General features: G+C 52.5%; 1 protein-coding gene across 4 annotated transcripts in view; it reads left to right on the top strand.

The window, feature by feature from the left end:
- LOC122368205 (sphingomyelin phosphodiesterase-like) overlaps positions 1-15843 on the top strand; it is a 43266-nt gene extending 27423 nt beyond the window's left edge. Inside the window, exons 7-15 of one of the 4 annotated variants that reach the window (XM_043341925.1) lie at positions 6451-6577; positions 8320-8492; positions 9112-9303; positions 9509-9679; positions 10139-10322; positions 12467-12651; positions 13080-13179; positions 13463-13551; positions 14968-15843. In XM_043341925.1, the coding sequence (XP_043197860.1) occupies positions 6451-6577; positions 8320-8492; positions 9112-9303; positions 9509-9679; positions 10139-10322; positions 12467-12651; positions 13080-13179; positions 13463-13551; positions 14968-15028 (1282 nt within the window). In that variant the 3' untranslated portion in view covers positions 15029-15843. Of the gene's footprint in view, positions 1-6450; positions 6578-8319; positions 8493-9111; positions 9304-9508; positions 9680-10138; positions 10323-10633; positions 10839-12466; positions 12652-13079; positions 13180-13462; positions 14309-14967 lie in introns of those variants that run through there. The other 3 variants (XM_043341923.1, XM_043341922.1, XM_043341924.1) reach the window with 3 other exon arrangements.

Below are 15843 nucleotides of genomic sequence, written 5' to 3'. Positions count from 1 at the left end.
GTCTGCTTCGTCGCTCGCCGGGTGGCCGTCTGCCTCGCCGCCCGCCGTGTCGCCGCCTGTTCCGTCGCCCGGCGGGCCGCCGCCTATCTCGCCCGCCGGGTCACCGCCTGCCCCGTCGTCGGCCGGACTGCGGCCCGCCCCGTCGTACGCCGGGCCACCGTCTGCTCTGTCGCCCGCCGGGCCACCGTCTGCTTCGTCGCTCGCCGGGTGGCCGTCTGCCTCGCCACCCGCCGTGTCGCCGCCTGTCCCGTCGCCCGTCGGGCCGCCGCCCGTCTCACCCGCCGGGTCACCGCCTGCCACGTCGTCGGCCGGGTTGCGGCCCGCCCCGTCGTATGCCGGGCCACCGTCTGCTCTGTCGCCCGCCGGGCCACCGTCTGCTTCGTCGCTCGCCGGGTGGCCGTCTGCCTCGCCACCCGCCGTGTCGCCGCCTGTCCCGTCGCCCGTCGGGCCGCCGCCTATCTCGCCCGCCGGGCCGCCACCCGTCTCGCCCGCCGGGTCATCGCCTGCCCCGTCATCCACCGGACCACGACCTGCCCCGCCATCGACCGGGATATCGTGTGCTCAGGGAACTCAAGAAAGAACGCATCTAAACACCTGCAACGCCAGTGAAGTTGACCCTGTCTCAAGCCTGCTTACCGTTGACGAACACAATCCTACAGATGACTGTGATGGTGATGCACCCGACTCGACGAACGCTTCCGTCTTCACTTCTGCTATTTCATCTCCGTCTATTTTGCGAGTTTCCGTTCAGCTGAATTCAGAAAACGTGGAGGCGGTGTTGGACAGTGGGTCGGGCAGAACAATCATTGAAAGTAAGTTTGTGGATGTGGATTTTATGACCCCAAGTGATGAAGTGGTAAGAGCTGTTGGCAACAGTGCTCTGCCAGCCCTTGGCCGAGTATGCCTTCCAGTGAATATGCACGGAATCGAACTCCAATTGGATTGTTTGGTGTTGGACAGCAGCAAGTGCCCTGTCGAACTTATCATCGGGAGAGATGCCATGCAGCAACACGGCCTCTGCCTGGACATGAATAGAAACGCTGTTTCTGGGTCTCGGAAGGATCGATCTCGATGGACACTATACTTACCACTCGGAAAGAAGGAGTCTTGTGTATTGTTCATGACTGATGTACCGTGTGTGGCGGTACGAGAAACCCGAGTGACGAAGCGAGACACAGCCGTACTAGGTTGTTCAGCCGTCCTCCCTGCTGCGTGTAGCTCATGCGAGATCAATTCCCGTCCTCTTGTCTTTGCTGGTCGTGTGGACGCGTCAAGTGACCTAGAGTTCGTCTCGGGTATCTTTGATCCAACCAACCCGCGTGTCCTCGTATCCAACCGGGGAATGGCTTCAGAATCAGTGCGTAAGGGTTCTATTCTCGGTTACCTGGACTCCGCCGCGGACAGCGCCCTGGACGTGGAGGGAAGCGTGCCGGTGTACTCTTCTACAGCATCCACAGACGGGATCGAGCCCGATGGTTCCTGTCCCTCGGCCTCCGACATACCGGGTCTCTCTGAAGATCAGCGAGCGGCGGTACAGGAGATCTTCGAACGTCACTCAACAGTGTTCATGCGCTCGGATGCGGATGCGCTCCAGTCGTTGATGACACCACATCGTATTGAGTTGACTGATGATACGCCCATTTACATCAGACCACGGAAGATGTCTGCCCCAGTTGCGGACGAAGTCGAGCGTCAGTGTCTAGACTTGGAGCGTCTCGGCATCATTGAGCGATGTGAATCTTCTTGGAATGCTCCCATCGTCCCAATCCGAAAAAAGGATGGCACATTGCGACTGTGCATTGACTATCGCCGGCTAAACCAGAAGACTGTAACAACCAGATTTCCCATGCCAGAGGTCAACGATACTGTTTTTGGGACTCATCACGGAGTGCAGTGGTTCAGTGCACTGGACATCTCCAAGGCATATTATCACCTCCCTCTGGAGGAAGAGTCACGTGACTACACTGCATTCAGCACACCCAGGGCCCATTGGAGGTTTCGACGCCTTCCTTTTGGATTAAAGAATGCCCCAGCACAATTTCAAAAGGAAATGCAGACGATTCTTCACGGATTTGCACGTGAGAAGCTTGTCGTATATCTAGATGATATTCTTCTGAAGGAGACTACGTTTGAAAAGCATGTGCAGCTGGTCGACGACGTTCTTACGGCGCTCGGATCCCAGGGAATCAAGCTGAACGGACGCAAGTGTACTTGGTTTCAACCAGAAGTGAAGTTCTTGGGACACATCATTAGTTCATCGGGTCTTCGGAAGTCACCGGAGTACGTGGACCAGATCCAGCGACTGGATAAACCGCGAACGGTTCACCAGCTGCGACAGTTCTTGGGAATAGTGAATTACCAGCGGAAGTTCGTAAAGGACTGCTCTACAATCGCCAAACCTCTGTCTGCACTGACAGGCTTACCTGCAAAGACTGTTCTGACCTGGACTGATGAGATGATTGAGTCATTCGAACAGCTGAAGTCCGACATGCAAGCTGATATAACACTCGCGTTCCCCGATTACAGACCTGATGCAAGTCCTCTCTGTCTGTGGGTGGATGCCTCTGCTATCGGTGCTGGAGCGTGCTTAACTCAAGAGCAGGACGGACAGCCCAGATTCATTGCTTTTGCCTCGATGACCTTCACCAGCGCGCAAAAGAACTACTCAGTAACTGGTCGTGAGCTTGCTGCTCTTCGCTGGGGAGTCAAGACATTCCACTCATTCTTGTGTGCTGTTCATTTTAAAATCTACACTGACCACCAGGCACTGATGTACCTCCACAACATGCGGCTCGTCAACCATCGTCTTGCCCGCACCGTGGAAGAACTTGCTGATTACAACTACGAAATTATCTACGTCCCTGGACAATCAAACTTCGCCGCAGATCTCCTGTCACGGATGCAAGTGTCCTCAGCAACAGCCGCTGGGACCTACCAGAACGAAGAACTGCCAGACGGTCTTCGTCTTCGGTACCGTCCTGAAGGCGGTGGAAACTCTCTGGTGGATTGTCTTCGACACTGGATGACTGAGAGAGATGGGTTCCCTGCAGACGGTGGGGACATTCGCCGGAGGCTGGTAGATGAGGCCCTTCGGAGCCCCGCTAAGTATGGCTTCCGGCTCGATCGGTTATCTCGACAGTCTCTGAGGCTGATGCGGTTTTCAGGACAACCTCTGGCGATGGATATGCTCACCGTGGCAGCAGCCATGTACAAAGTAAAAATTGTCGTTCATTTTGGCCCAACTAACCCGATGACCTTCACTGATGACTGTCGTTCAGCGAATGATATCCTGCACCTACAATGCCTTGGGGGCATTCACTTCAATCTCCTTCAGTCGTACCTGGAGACCGACAAAACGCAACTGACCGCTGCGAGCGTTGCGAGTTGTCGAGTCTCTGCAAGGAGTGTGGAGGAGACACCAGTCACGGCATCTCAGGTTGATGACACGACGTCCTCCAACTCGTCCTGCAAGAAGTTGAAGCCAAGCTGCGACCATGACCAGCACACTCAGTGTACCATCACAGCGTTCTGCAATGGGGTGCCGCTGTGTGGATTACTGGATACCGGTGCGGCCATCGGCATGATAAGTGCCAGTGCATTGCGGCTCATTTCATCTCATGATCCTGGCATCGCCATCCAGAGAGTTAGCATACCCATCATAGGCCTGTGTGGGCAAGCACGGTGCGAGAGGCTCATCCACGCACAAGTCGGTATGCCGTCACATGCTCCAGTGGCCATGGTTCTCCTCGTTGACGAGGCCGATTCCTTCGGCCATTGTCTACTCCTCGGTGCTGACTTCATTCGGACTGTCGGCATCTGCCTAGATTTCGCGAGTCTTCAAATTCGACTGGGTGGGAGTGAAGTAAGCATGTTCGCCGATCCTGACGCTCAGAGGGCTGCCGCTGTCAGCTACACTGTTGACATGGGAGTCCCTACTACATCGTCTATTCGGGAGCATCAGGCCTCCAGTGACCAGCTGAAGGAGTTGAAGACGCATGTCGAACAGACAACCCCGCCTGGTCGTCTGCCTGAGAGCCTGAAATGTTTCAAGAAGCACATGGATCATTTGCAGCTGAGGGATGATTTACTTGTCTTCGACCACCCGGACAATGGTCCATTGCCGGTTATCTCGCGGTCATGGCTGGTCGAGTTGGTGTTTCACGCGCATGAAGATATGGCACACATCGGAAGAGATAAGCTGCTCGATCTTTTTGGTCAACGGCTCTTCGCGCCTGGACTTCAGTTGGTGATCTCAGACATTGTACGGACCTGCCAGCGCTGTCAGCTTTACAAACCATCGCCTCAATTACACCCACCTCCCGTGAAGAAGATAGAGTGTCAGTCGCCATTTGAGTTGGTGGCAGTCGATGTCGTCATGTTCCCTCGCTCAGGAAGAGGTCACCTGGGATGTCTGGTGGCGGTGGACCACTGTTCCAAGTGGGCAGTGGCAGTGCCTTTGCGATCCAAATCAGCAGCAGCGGTGGCACGTGCGTTTCATCATCGTGTTCTGCCAGCTCTTCTGAAGGTTCCTCAGCGGGTGCTGTCTGATAATGGTCCGGAGTTTCGTGGCATGGAATTTGAATCCGTCCTGAGCGACTGGAAGATTCAGCACGCGTACAGCACGCCTTACCATCCCGAGGGTAACGGTGCAGTGGAGCGTTGCAACAGGACGATTGGTCAGTCACTTCGCTTACTGACGGACTCCGCTGGTGACTGGGACCTGCACCTCGCCAAGGCTATGACAACGTACAACAACACCAAGCATGCAGAAATCGGTACGTCACCTGCGGCCCTCCTACTTGATGCGAGAAATGCGGACACAGAGTCGCGTGTCGCCTCTGATGAAGGGCAGGATGTGTGGAAGGCAGGCCATCCGAAGTTTAAGCCATTCCGAATCGGAGACCGTGTGAAAAAGACGGTCCAGCTACCTGGACATCGCCTCGAAAACAAGTTCGAAGCACGTTATATTGGTCCACTGACTGTATCTGAAGTGGCTGAAAGTGGTGTTACTTACCTCGTGAAGACGGATGATGGTGTTGAACGGAGGGCTCATCACTCACAGCTCCGTACTTACTATGATGCACCGGCTTACCTCAAGCAACTGCTACATCGCCGTACCTCGAAGGATGTCATCACTGCCGCAGGACCAGCGGTGGCGTCGGGCTCCCAGCCGGATCCGTCACAGATAATTCGTGCTGGAGTTCTGACTCCAACTGGAGTCGGTGAGGCTCCGACTGGACAACGTCTTGTTCGTGCAGCTACTCGGCCGATGCTTCAGCATCACGATCGGACGCAGTCTGCCACTCTGCGACGCAGCTGCCTTCGAGATCCCGCCTCATCGCGAAGAAGTCAGCGGGTGCGTTTTGAGATGAACGAAGATGGAGCGAGCAGGGGGCCATTGCAGAGTAGCCCATTCTTCCGACGGTCGAGGCGCGTGCGTGACCGTGGACGGCGGGCGGCGGCACTTGGCGATGGGGGTTCCGACGAAACATGTCCTTCGGCATCTCCAACTTCGTAAAGTTCGTAAAACCCTTAGTTCCGATGACCGCCCCGGCTGCTGTTGTTATACATACATGGAAGCTTTGTCTGAATGTTTCTCTTTACTACGGGTGAAGTTGCTCTGTTGATGATGCCGTACATTGACTGTGATGGCGGGTGAAAAGTGTTTCTTTTGTTGCGCTTCTCGTTGCGATTTGTGTGGTTTGGCGAGTTCCGCAAGATGATATGACACGCGCGCCAGTTTTGTTGGTTGTTTTGTTTGTCCGCGCGACTTGGTGTAGAGGGGGGCAGTGTACCCGTATGTGCGTTTATGTTACACCGCGTCGCTGCGGTGTCCGAGTCGAGTCGGGGCTGACCTGACCTCGCCCCTGCGGGCGCCCTGCCCTCCGCCGGAGCCTGACCTCGCCCCTGCGGAGGTTACCGCCGCGGGGCACCGGCTGACCGCTGACTGCGGCGGCCGGCGGGAGGGCGGGCATTCGGGGACGGAGCCGGAGCGTGACGGTCGTGCGGTTTTCGTGTCCGAGTGCTCACAAGCGGTGAAAATACAGTGTGCCTTTTTCAAGAACTTTATGTTGACTCTGGCGGCGCTCCGCTAACAGCGGCGTGGGTCGGTAGCGCGCCGCCGCCGCACGCACCGCTAAACAATCGGATCGCCCTCATTGCTGGTTACCCAGACAGCACCGTCTGAGCCCACTCAGAGAATATATGGGACTGGTGGGAAATAGTTGCCTCGTGAAACCCGTTTGACTCGCCGCTGACTCCTGACTGGTCGATTGTTTTCTTACCACACGGACTTGGTATCGCCTCACCTGAGCTGACTTCTGTCAAGCTCGAGCCCACCAATGCCACATTTGTATGACTGAACTCAGAATACCCATGAACCATGGAACCATGCGTCTTACGAGACCCTCACTGACCCTAACCGACCTCTGATGCCCCTCCGTTCAACAGGGAGACCAGCGGCTACCCGAAGCGGAAGCGGGCGGCGGCCGGCTTCTGGGGCGACTACCGGCGCTGCGACACGCCGCTCAGAACCATCGAGAACATGCTGCAGCAGATCGCTGACGTTCACGGACCGGTGAGAATCGTCAGAGAGTCGCTGAACCTCGCGGACTGACTGACACTGACAGTCGAACCCTTCCAGAGCCGCTCCGATTCTCCCTGAGTCTTGTCGGGCCCTAGCAGACTGGCCCGGGCTTCTCCTCGAATCCTCATCGAGCTTTCTAAGCCTCGAGTCCTTTCACGACTCGGGGACATCGATTCTCACACCAGTGAACTATTATCACCATAATCTAAACTCCTATGCTTTAATATGCTACATGAACCCACGAGATAAGTCTTTGAATGAGCGAATGGGTGGGCAAGTGATTCAGATACACGATGGCGTGATGCTAGTGAACGGTAAGCGCGCCATGGCTGTGTGAACAGGTCCTTAAGCCGGACGGTTTCATCTGCTCGTCACGTCTGGCTTACCGCCACGGCCGCGCATATGATCAGCTATTTGGTGAAATGTCCTATGCAACGGGCATGCATTATCAATTCATGACGGCCGTTGAAAACTTTCACCGTGCCTTCTTTAAGGCCGTGAGACGAGGACGCACCGATAGCCCAGGGGCACTGCAAACTATGGGAGTGGCGTCGATAGTGTGGCGCATAACACCCAAAGGAATTAGTTTCTCGGAGCTGAACTGCTAATCGATAGGCGGAGTCACTAAGGGACGAATCGGATCAGAGGGAAACGTGCCACTCCCATCACCTGTGATGAACTTTCGCTCGAAAAGAAAAGTGGGAACACTTGGAATGGTCGTAGCTGGCGCCAGGATATCCCGTCTTCTCTTCGTGGGAATCACTTTCGCTGTCTGCCGGTCGCCACGCTGAGCGGCGTCGGGCGGTGTCGGGCGGTGGGCGGTCCCGGGCGGTGTCGGGCGGTGGGCGGTGGGGGATGGGTGGTGTTAACTGCTAGACGGTGGGTAGTGGACACTGCGGTTGGCGGTCCAGGGGGCTGGCGGGCGGTAGCACAGTGTACCTATATAAATACACTGTGCGGTACACAGCGAAAGCGATACACTGGGCGGTAGGACAGGTTATCGTTTTGCTTAGTTTAAAAAAAAATGTTTTGCTGTCTGATTTTATAGACAAGTGAAAGCCTTGCCATTCTGATTATTTATTTTTTTCAAGAAATCATTATAACTGCACGTACTCAGCAAGTCTCCTAGAGAAACACTAACGCGCCACCGATGTTTGTTAATTATACGCGTAAGCCGGCCACAAGCTATTGAACTTTGACGCTAACTTTGTTTACGGTCGTATCTTATCTTTTTGTGACGGCTGTCTTCAAAGTACCGATCTCGATACTGTCTTGGTAAATCTGACTCAAGATGTGTATCAACACCGTAAACTTATCCTCCCTACAACCTGAGACCTACCCACTGCTCTTTAGCTTCACTCTCACATGTTATGCGTTACTCTCTGGTTTCAGCCACTCACATGGTTAGACCACTTTCACTACTGAATTATCCGAGAAACGGTCACGGAAAGTACCCAACAACCCTATTATGTTTTTCCAGCAGGTAATAGACCGTTCTAAAACGGGCAGCGATGGTTTTGTTTGTCAGTATGGTGGAATTGATCATCCTGTAAATCCCATTCCTTGGTGGAGGATATATAATGCGGCTTCACAGTGGAATTATATGACACGATTCGTGGTCAGGCTTCATTGTCGCCATCTCATTTCTAACTTATTTAGCGTATATCGGCCACTGTCCAGTGAGTGTGGTCTGCTGCATTGGCATGCCTGACCGTCCGCCCCTCCCTCCACAGACGCTCGACTACATTATCTGGACCGGTGACCTTCCGCCGCACGATGTCTGGAACCAGACCCGACACGAAAACATCAACATCATCCGCCAGAGCCACCAGCTGCTGCTGAAATATTTCCCGCAGACCCCCATCTTCCCGGCACTGGGCAACCATGAGGCCGCTCCGGTCAACAGGTTAGCGCACGGAGGGGAAGGAGGAAGGGGTGGAGAGAGTGGGAGTGTGTTAGGGGTAGATCTGGGGACAGAACTTCAGTCGTGCCATCTCTGCTGGAGAGGCTTGCGTTGTGTGCGCTTGGTGACTGCGAAGTAAATCTCTGAGCGCGGTGCGCAAAGAGCCCTAGTGATAGATAATCTTGCAAGCGATGCTGTATCTGTTCATGGCCTACGTGGCTGTGCAGACGCGGCCCGCTGCGTGTAGTCGATGAAAGCGTAACCGACCCACGGGAGGTCGGCATTTCGTGATCGTCTGATAGAGCTCTACAGTAGGAGTGGCAATGCGCCACAGCTGGCTTCGGCCGGTGACTATCGCACTGCGCTATCTCTCATTGTATTACTCGGTAGCAGGCATTGAACTTAGTACTGTAAGTGAAAGCACAGGGCTGCAGTGATGCTGCTTGTAATCATTTCGGCTCATATCGTGATCGGCGGCCGTCACTCTGCCTCCTGGCTGTTTGACGTCACTCTGTCTCTGTATGACGTCACACGGTGTGTCTGTTTCCAGTTTCCCTCCCCGGAGATCGCCGGCCGCCACTCGGCCTCTGTGTGACGTCACGTTGTGTGTCTCTGTTTCCAGTTTTCCTCCCCCGGAGATTGGTGGTCGCCACTCGGTCTCCTGGTTGTACGATGAGCTCGACAAGGAATGGCGTCGCTGGCTGCCCGAACAGACTTCGGCCACCGTCCGGCGAGGCGCCTTCTACTCTGTGCTCGTCAAACCCGGGTTCCGCATCGTCTCGCTCAACATGAACTACTGCAACAACAAAAACTGGTGCGTGGGATGAACGATGAGCCTAAAAAGCGAACGACAAATGAAGACAAATGGAATACAGTAGATAGGAGCTGGCGTGAGCTCAATAACAAATGATGCACTGCCACTTATCATTGTCCTCTGCTAGGTATGTTTTGTGCCCAGAGCAAATCGTGCTATGGTGTTTTGTGTCGCTTGCTAACCCGTCCCTCCTTGTTCTTCACAGGTGGTTGCTGTTGAACGCCACTGACCCCGCCCAGGAGCTGAGCTGGCTCATTTACGAGCTGCAGTCGGCAGAGCTGAACGACGAGAAGGTGCACATCCTGGGCCACATCCCGCCCGGGCACACCGACTGTCTGGCCGTCTGGTCGAAAAACTACTACCGCATCGTCGATAGGTATGTCGCGGTGGGACGGTTGTAACCACAGGAGTTGGCTCTGGTTTAGTCGATATAAAACTAGGACTCGAGAGAGATGTGAGGGGCCATATTTCGCTTGCAAAGTTACTTAGATAAATGTTTTTACTTTAGTGGGCTGATATTATGACATGCTGAATACCCTATATACGGCCTTGCTGAATACTTTTTGTAGTTTCCCGTGCTTTGTCCACACATTGAGCTGCAGTAGACTGTTCCTCCTTAGCATTTTCGTCAGATCGTTGTAACTACTGACCTTTGCAGTTCCTTTTTGTTTACTAAAGTTACTCGAGACATGTAGTAGAAGATTGGCTTGTCATCAGACCCTTTTGACTGGATCAACTCATGGGCCCATGACTGGGAGCACAGACGGGTGGGACGGCGGACCGATGTCCCCTCCCCTCCTCCAAAGACGCGCTCTCAGCTCACTCTTCCCGGCAGGTTCTCTGGCACAATTGCCGCTCAGTTCTTCGGACACACGCATTACGACGAGTACCAATTGTTCTACGACATCCGACAGCAGTACCAACCGAACAACGTGGCCTACATAGCTCCCTCGGTGACCACTTTCTTTGACCTGAACCCCGGCTACCGGGTGTATGACGTAGACGAGGGCCACACCAAGGTTTGTTGACCGACCGATGGACGGACGGTGACGGGGATGGTGACGGGGACTGTGACGGTGGACGGGTACGGTGACGGTGACGGTACGGTGACAGTAACTGTAAAATGTAAATAACCCTTGACCTACACACTACTCGTTTACGTCTGTGACGTGACCCTAGCGGCGAGCACCCGACCTGACAGTCAACACTCACTCGGTGACTGACCTGTGGTGACGGACATCGCACCCCACCCCTCACCCCGCACGTCCCCTGGTCGCCCCCCCCCCCCGTACCGGGTCTGTACAGTGGCGTGGTGCAACCCGTCCCACAGGTACTCGGGCACCATCGCCGCCCAGTTCTTCGGTCACACTCACTTCGACGAGTACAGCCTGGTGTACCCTGTGGCGGCTCCTAACGGCTCGGAGCCAGGGCCCGTGAACGCCTCGTCGGTCATGTACATAGCGCCCAGCATTACCACCTACGTCAGCCTGAACCCGGGATACCGGGTGTATGACGTGGAGCGGGACGGCAACAAGGTACTGACCGCGGCGCTGTGTCCCCGGAGCTGCTGCCCTTTACCTCCCTCTGCCGGGGTCCAGCAGTCCTTGAATCAGTAGCCGGCCCACAGTGCCTCTGCCGCTTGAACATGGGCTTGAAGTGGCTGGCTGATGTGTAATAACACTGTAATAACACCTGCTTTACGGGTTAACACGAACACGGATGAATGGAGAACAGATAACGACGCATTTCAGATGTCTGCTACGCTCACTTGAATGGCTTCTGTAAATATGCATGTGTTATCGTTTTAAGTGTAAATAGTTTAACCACATGGAGCTGTAATTTTACCGCTAGCCTGTGTTGTTGGATTAAAATGAATGCTTTGAAATAACTGCGATGCTTGAATAATTCATCAGCATGCTTTGTATGTTTTCAATGCAGGGGAGATTCGGCCAGCGCCGCTCGCTTCTGAGTACGTCCTAAAGGAATGTTCATGTCTCTATCGACGATATTTATCCCTATTAGTGGCAGGCTCCTGGCTACCCCTATTAGTGGCAGGGGGGGGGGGGCTGTTTACGACCCCCCCTTGATATCTCGAGATCTAACGGTCCGATTTTCAAAATTCAAACGGCATTCGATTTCGCTCAACGTGATCTACATTTCTAAAAAATAAAAATTAAAAAATGTCAATAGGGGGGTAGAGGGGGGTAAAAACGGGCAAATTGCAGATACATTTTAGACTGTTTATCACGGCCAGGTTTCTGAACCAATCTTAACGCAACTTTTGCCGATCGATAGAGAATGAACCAGGAATTCACATGGATCCTAAAAATATGCATTTTCAAAAATCATAGGCGGATACAGATAATTGAGATTGGGGGTACACAAAAAGTATAGTAAATAAGGTTTTTGTTGGTACTGTTTCTAAAAAGGGTGGCAATGGTCTTGTTATGTTACAATTGTCTTATGAGAAAACGACTACAATTGTATTGGTCATGCATAGGCGGTGTCAGGGCACCTATGTTGGGAGGTAAAACATAACCCCCCTTTTTAGACGCCTGGATCCGCCTATTATAGCAAAAACGTGTCAAAAGAGGATGCACAATAACTTTGTATATGTTATCACATGATACCTTTCATTCAATGTTCGTAAAACTGGTGTATACAGTTATAATACATCAGCATCGTGATCTTCGCCCCAAATGACTCGCTTCACGAATAGGACCCCCCCAATTCCCAGTGCTCTGGAGCCGCCCCTGGTAAAGGTATGAACTTGAAATTTTCAGGGAATGTGCCCAATTTAGTTTTAGGAAAAGTCAGAAAATCACAGCATCGTAGCTTCAGCGGTTTCGGAGATATTCCCGAAAAACCTGAGGGGTGGATAAAAACAACCCCCCCCCTGACACTAATAGGGTTATACGACAGAAACGTCTATCGGCATAATAAATGCCGCACGCACATTAATCTGTTTTTTGCCGCTAATTTTGATGTTATTGATAAGCTTTTATATCTGATAAATCCTCGTGTGTTAATGTTTTGTCACATATCTACACGTCACTCTTGCTTCAAAACAGTTTGCTCAACAACCCTCCCCGGTATCCCCTCCTACCCTCCACCATACCCCTACCGTCTGACCTTGACCGAAGTTTCCTGCGGTCACCACCAGATGGTGGTGGACCACGAGACATGGGTGATGGACCTGGACAAGGCCAACCGGTTCGGTCGGCCGCACTGGTACCGGCTGTACTCGGCGCGCAAGGCGTTCGGCATGGCCAGCCTGGCGCCGCACGAGTGGGACCGGCTGGTCCACCGGATGGCGCTCGACGAGCGGCTCTTCCAGAAGTACTACCGGTGAGAGTAGTGGGAGGAAGGCAGGCGGGGGAGAGAGAGAGAGAGAGAGAGAGAGAGAGAGAGAGAGAGAGAGAGAGAGAGAGAGAGAGAGAGAGAGAGAGAGAGAGAGAGAGAGAGAGAGAGAGAGAGAGAGAGAGAGAGGAGAGAGAGAGAGAGAGAGAGAGAGCGAGAGAGAGAGAGAGAGCGAGAGAGCGAGAGAGCGAGAGAGCGAGAGCGAGAGGAGGGGAAGGGCGTTTGGGTGGTCCTGGCTGGGTTTGTGACTTAACTAGGTTAAATGACGCTTTTTAGTTAAATTGACTAGGCATGACTTGGGCATTCTATGCATTGAACCTTTTTGGGCTTTACATTTTATTATATGCATTTGGATCATAGCTCCAATTCAGCGTCTCCGATATGTGTTTTGACATTACATCGTGGTTTTGTCGCAGGTTTTACATGAAGGCGTCGCCGGTGCGGCCCAAGTGTGACGCCGAGTGTAAGAAGCGGCTGCTGTGTGACATCGTATCGGGCCGATCCAACGCCAGACAGGTAAGCACCATCAGTGATATCGCTCGGCTCAGCTTCCTGGGCTGATTTGACGTGATGCGCTGCCAGGAGCGAGAGGAGCCGCTTTATACCGCTGAGATTCCTCTTCATTGGCAACCTTCAAAGTTTTATTTAATGTGTTCCTTTTAGCTTTTTTTTTTTACTTATGTAACGCTCGTGTTGTCATCGGCATCTTATCGAGATGCTTGATCCTGGATCCAACTCATTGGACGGCTCCCGAGTTTTTGCTCTGCGAGTCTGACCATAAACCCGTGCCTTTTTTCAGTTCACCTGCAAACGGTTGGAGAAGCAGTTTGAGAAGGCGCAGAGCCGCGCCGGCTGGATGGCCCGGATGGGCGACTACCTGGGCATGACGTACGATTTCTTCATGTACCCGATGCACGCCGGCTGGCGCCACCTGCGCAGCTGGGTCGGATAGTGGCGCCACCTACTGACAGATGGTGGCGCCTCTGCCGGCCAGCCGGCAAACTTCTCACTCTGTTCATTTATCGACCTTTCTTCTCACACTTCTATTCTCTACCTATTTCTTGCGACACAAAGCTGACCTAATTTAAGACATTAATGACACATATTTTTCCTCGCCTTTTGGTATGTCTTTTAGCGTTGTGATGAAGATGCATGCGAAATGAATGACCATATACTGCATGAATGACGATGAACGTAAGCGGTCTTTACCGATTCAATATTTGAAGAAGTGACATTGTGTGTACTGGCGCTATAAACCATAGAATTTATAGCTGCTCTCATCATCAGAGATATCACATTGTGTCCACATAGCAACGCTGTACCAGATTGGTAGTGTGGGAGTCGTGACTCGTCTGTTAATCATCACATAGGGGTTAATATTTTATTATGGATACCATATAGACCGTTCATAATGTGTCCTTGCTCAGAGGGAGGTCGGTTTGCGGTCTGCGTGACGTCATCTCTCCGAGTCGCCGGTCGGCGTCTGTACGCCGTTGCCATGGTTACCGTGATCGCAGCGTGTTCAGAGTGATTGCGGACGGAGATTACCGCAGCAATGTGACGTATGGTGTTCAATAAGTACCTTTGGGTGCAGTGGTTACGATGGGGTCGTGTGAACGTGCAAATAAACCGTGTTTTAAGTCGTGATACTTGTTATAAAGCTCTGACATGTGACGTTAGTTCAGCTTCAGCATGCTTGATTATCTTGGAACGATAAGTCAGACCGATTTGTCTGCAATTGCGACTTATCTTTCTGTACTTTTCTTCCCAACTACCCTACTTCCACAACTGATGTGGCTTCCACACTGCGGAACTAGCATGCGACTTGGTAAGTTCATCTATTTCTCTACCATATGCATACATTCTTCCACTTTCTATGAATGCTATGATGCTGACCTAATATCTAACTACTTATGACCTGACAGCGCCGATACTAATATCGATGCTTATGTCTGAGTCATGCTCGTAAGCTAACTAAGCTGTAGGCCTATCATAGCTAGTTATAGCTAGTTTATGATTTCTTCACTCGTTTCACTAAATTTGTGCATGATGCTATTACTTCTTATTAGTTTTCAAGCATCCAAAGTATACTTTATCGTAGTACATGCTCTTTATTAAGCAGTCGTGTTTCTTGAGGCAAAATTCACCAGATAATTGGTTCAGTAATGCATCAGGCTGGTTTTCTGGCTAAATATTTGGAGTCGCTTTTGCTAACACAACGGCACTGCAATATTGTGATCCGATCTTGACGTGCCCTTTCGATTTGAATTGGCCTGACCTGACCTCGCGTGCCGTCCGTTTCAGGCCGTTTGTGATCGGTGCGATCATGATCAGTGTACCTCTTCTGTACTTTACCGTCGGATGAAAATGCTGGAGTTTTGTATTGGCCCCGGTGGGATAGGCGGATAACAGTCTCTTTCTCGTCGGTGTCGACTCCGGTGCCAACTCTCGTCACTATCGGACTACATAGAATGGAGCTCAAAGATCAACGCTGGTGAAAGGCGTGTATAAGATCAATCGGTGCATAATTGTAACCGGTACAGTACGGTGGAACCAAGACCGGTGAACGAAGGCAGCTCACGAAATATTAACGGTGGTTTATGTCCAGTCTCCTGCCGGTTTGATGCCATGCTGCGACCACGCAAAGTTACCATGTGCAGGAGAGGGCGCTCGGGTCCCGTCCGTGGTTTGGTGCCGACGGTGAGCGCGATAACCTAGTCACTGTGAGTGAACTGCGAGTGAATGTAGGACAGTTTGGGTACGGAGGGAGCCGCGACAGTTGCCCGCGTCTGTCTGGGAAGAGCTGAGCTGAGGGTGAAACTGTGCCTGCCTGTGACTGGGTAATAGAGACTGAGTGATTCAAAATTGAGACCGTGTAACTGATTGATCCCACAACTGATTTAGTGTCTTGAGGCCGTCATTAAGACTGTAGCTGGCGTCGATGGATCATCAGACTGCTTGCGAAGCTGGGTGTGAATCTGTAAATGCGTATTGATTTCGACTCGTGTAGTTTGGATTGTGTTAGTTTGAGGATAAGCCAATTGATGCGTGACTGCGAGGTAGGTGCGAGGTAGGTATATCAGTGTAAATACTCGTCTGAAAGATAAGTGACGTTTCGGGTTGGTGGTTAATTGAGGATGTCGTGACTTGTGAGGAATGTTTTAGAATTCTGTAAGTCAG

Source organism: Amphibalanus amphitrite, unplaced genomic scaffold, assembly GCF_019059575.1.
Source record: "Amphibalanus amphitrite isolate SeventyFive unplaced genomic scaffold, NRLGWU_Aamphi_draft 000932F_arrow, whole genome shotgun sequence".
NCBI classification, from domain to species: Eukaryota; Metazoa; Arthropoda; class Thecostraca; order Balanomorpha; family Balanidae; genus Amphibalanus; species Amphibalanus amphitrite.
This window is presented reverse-complemented; position numbering and strand designations above follow the sequence as displayed.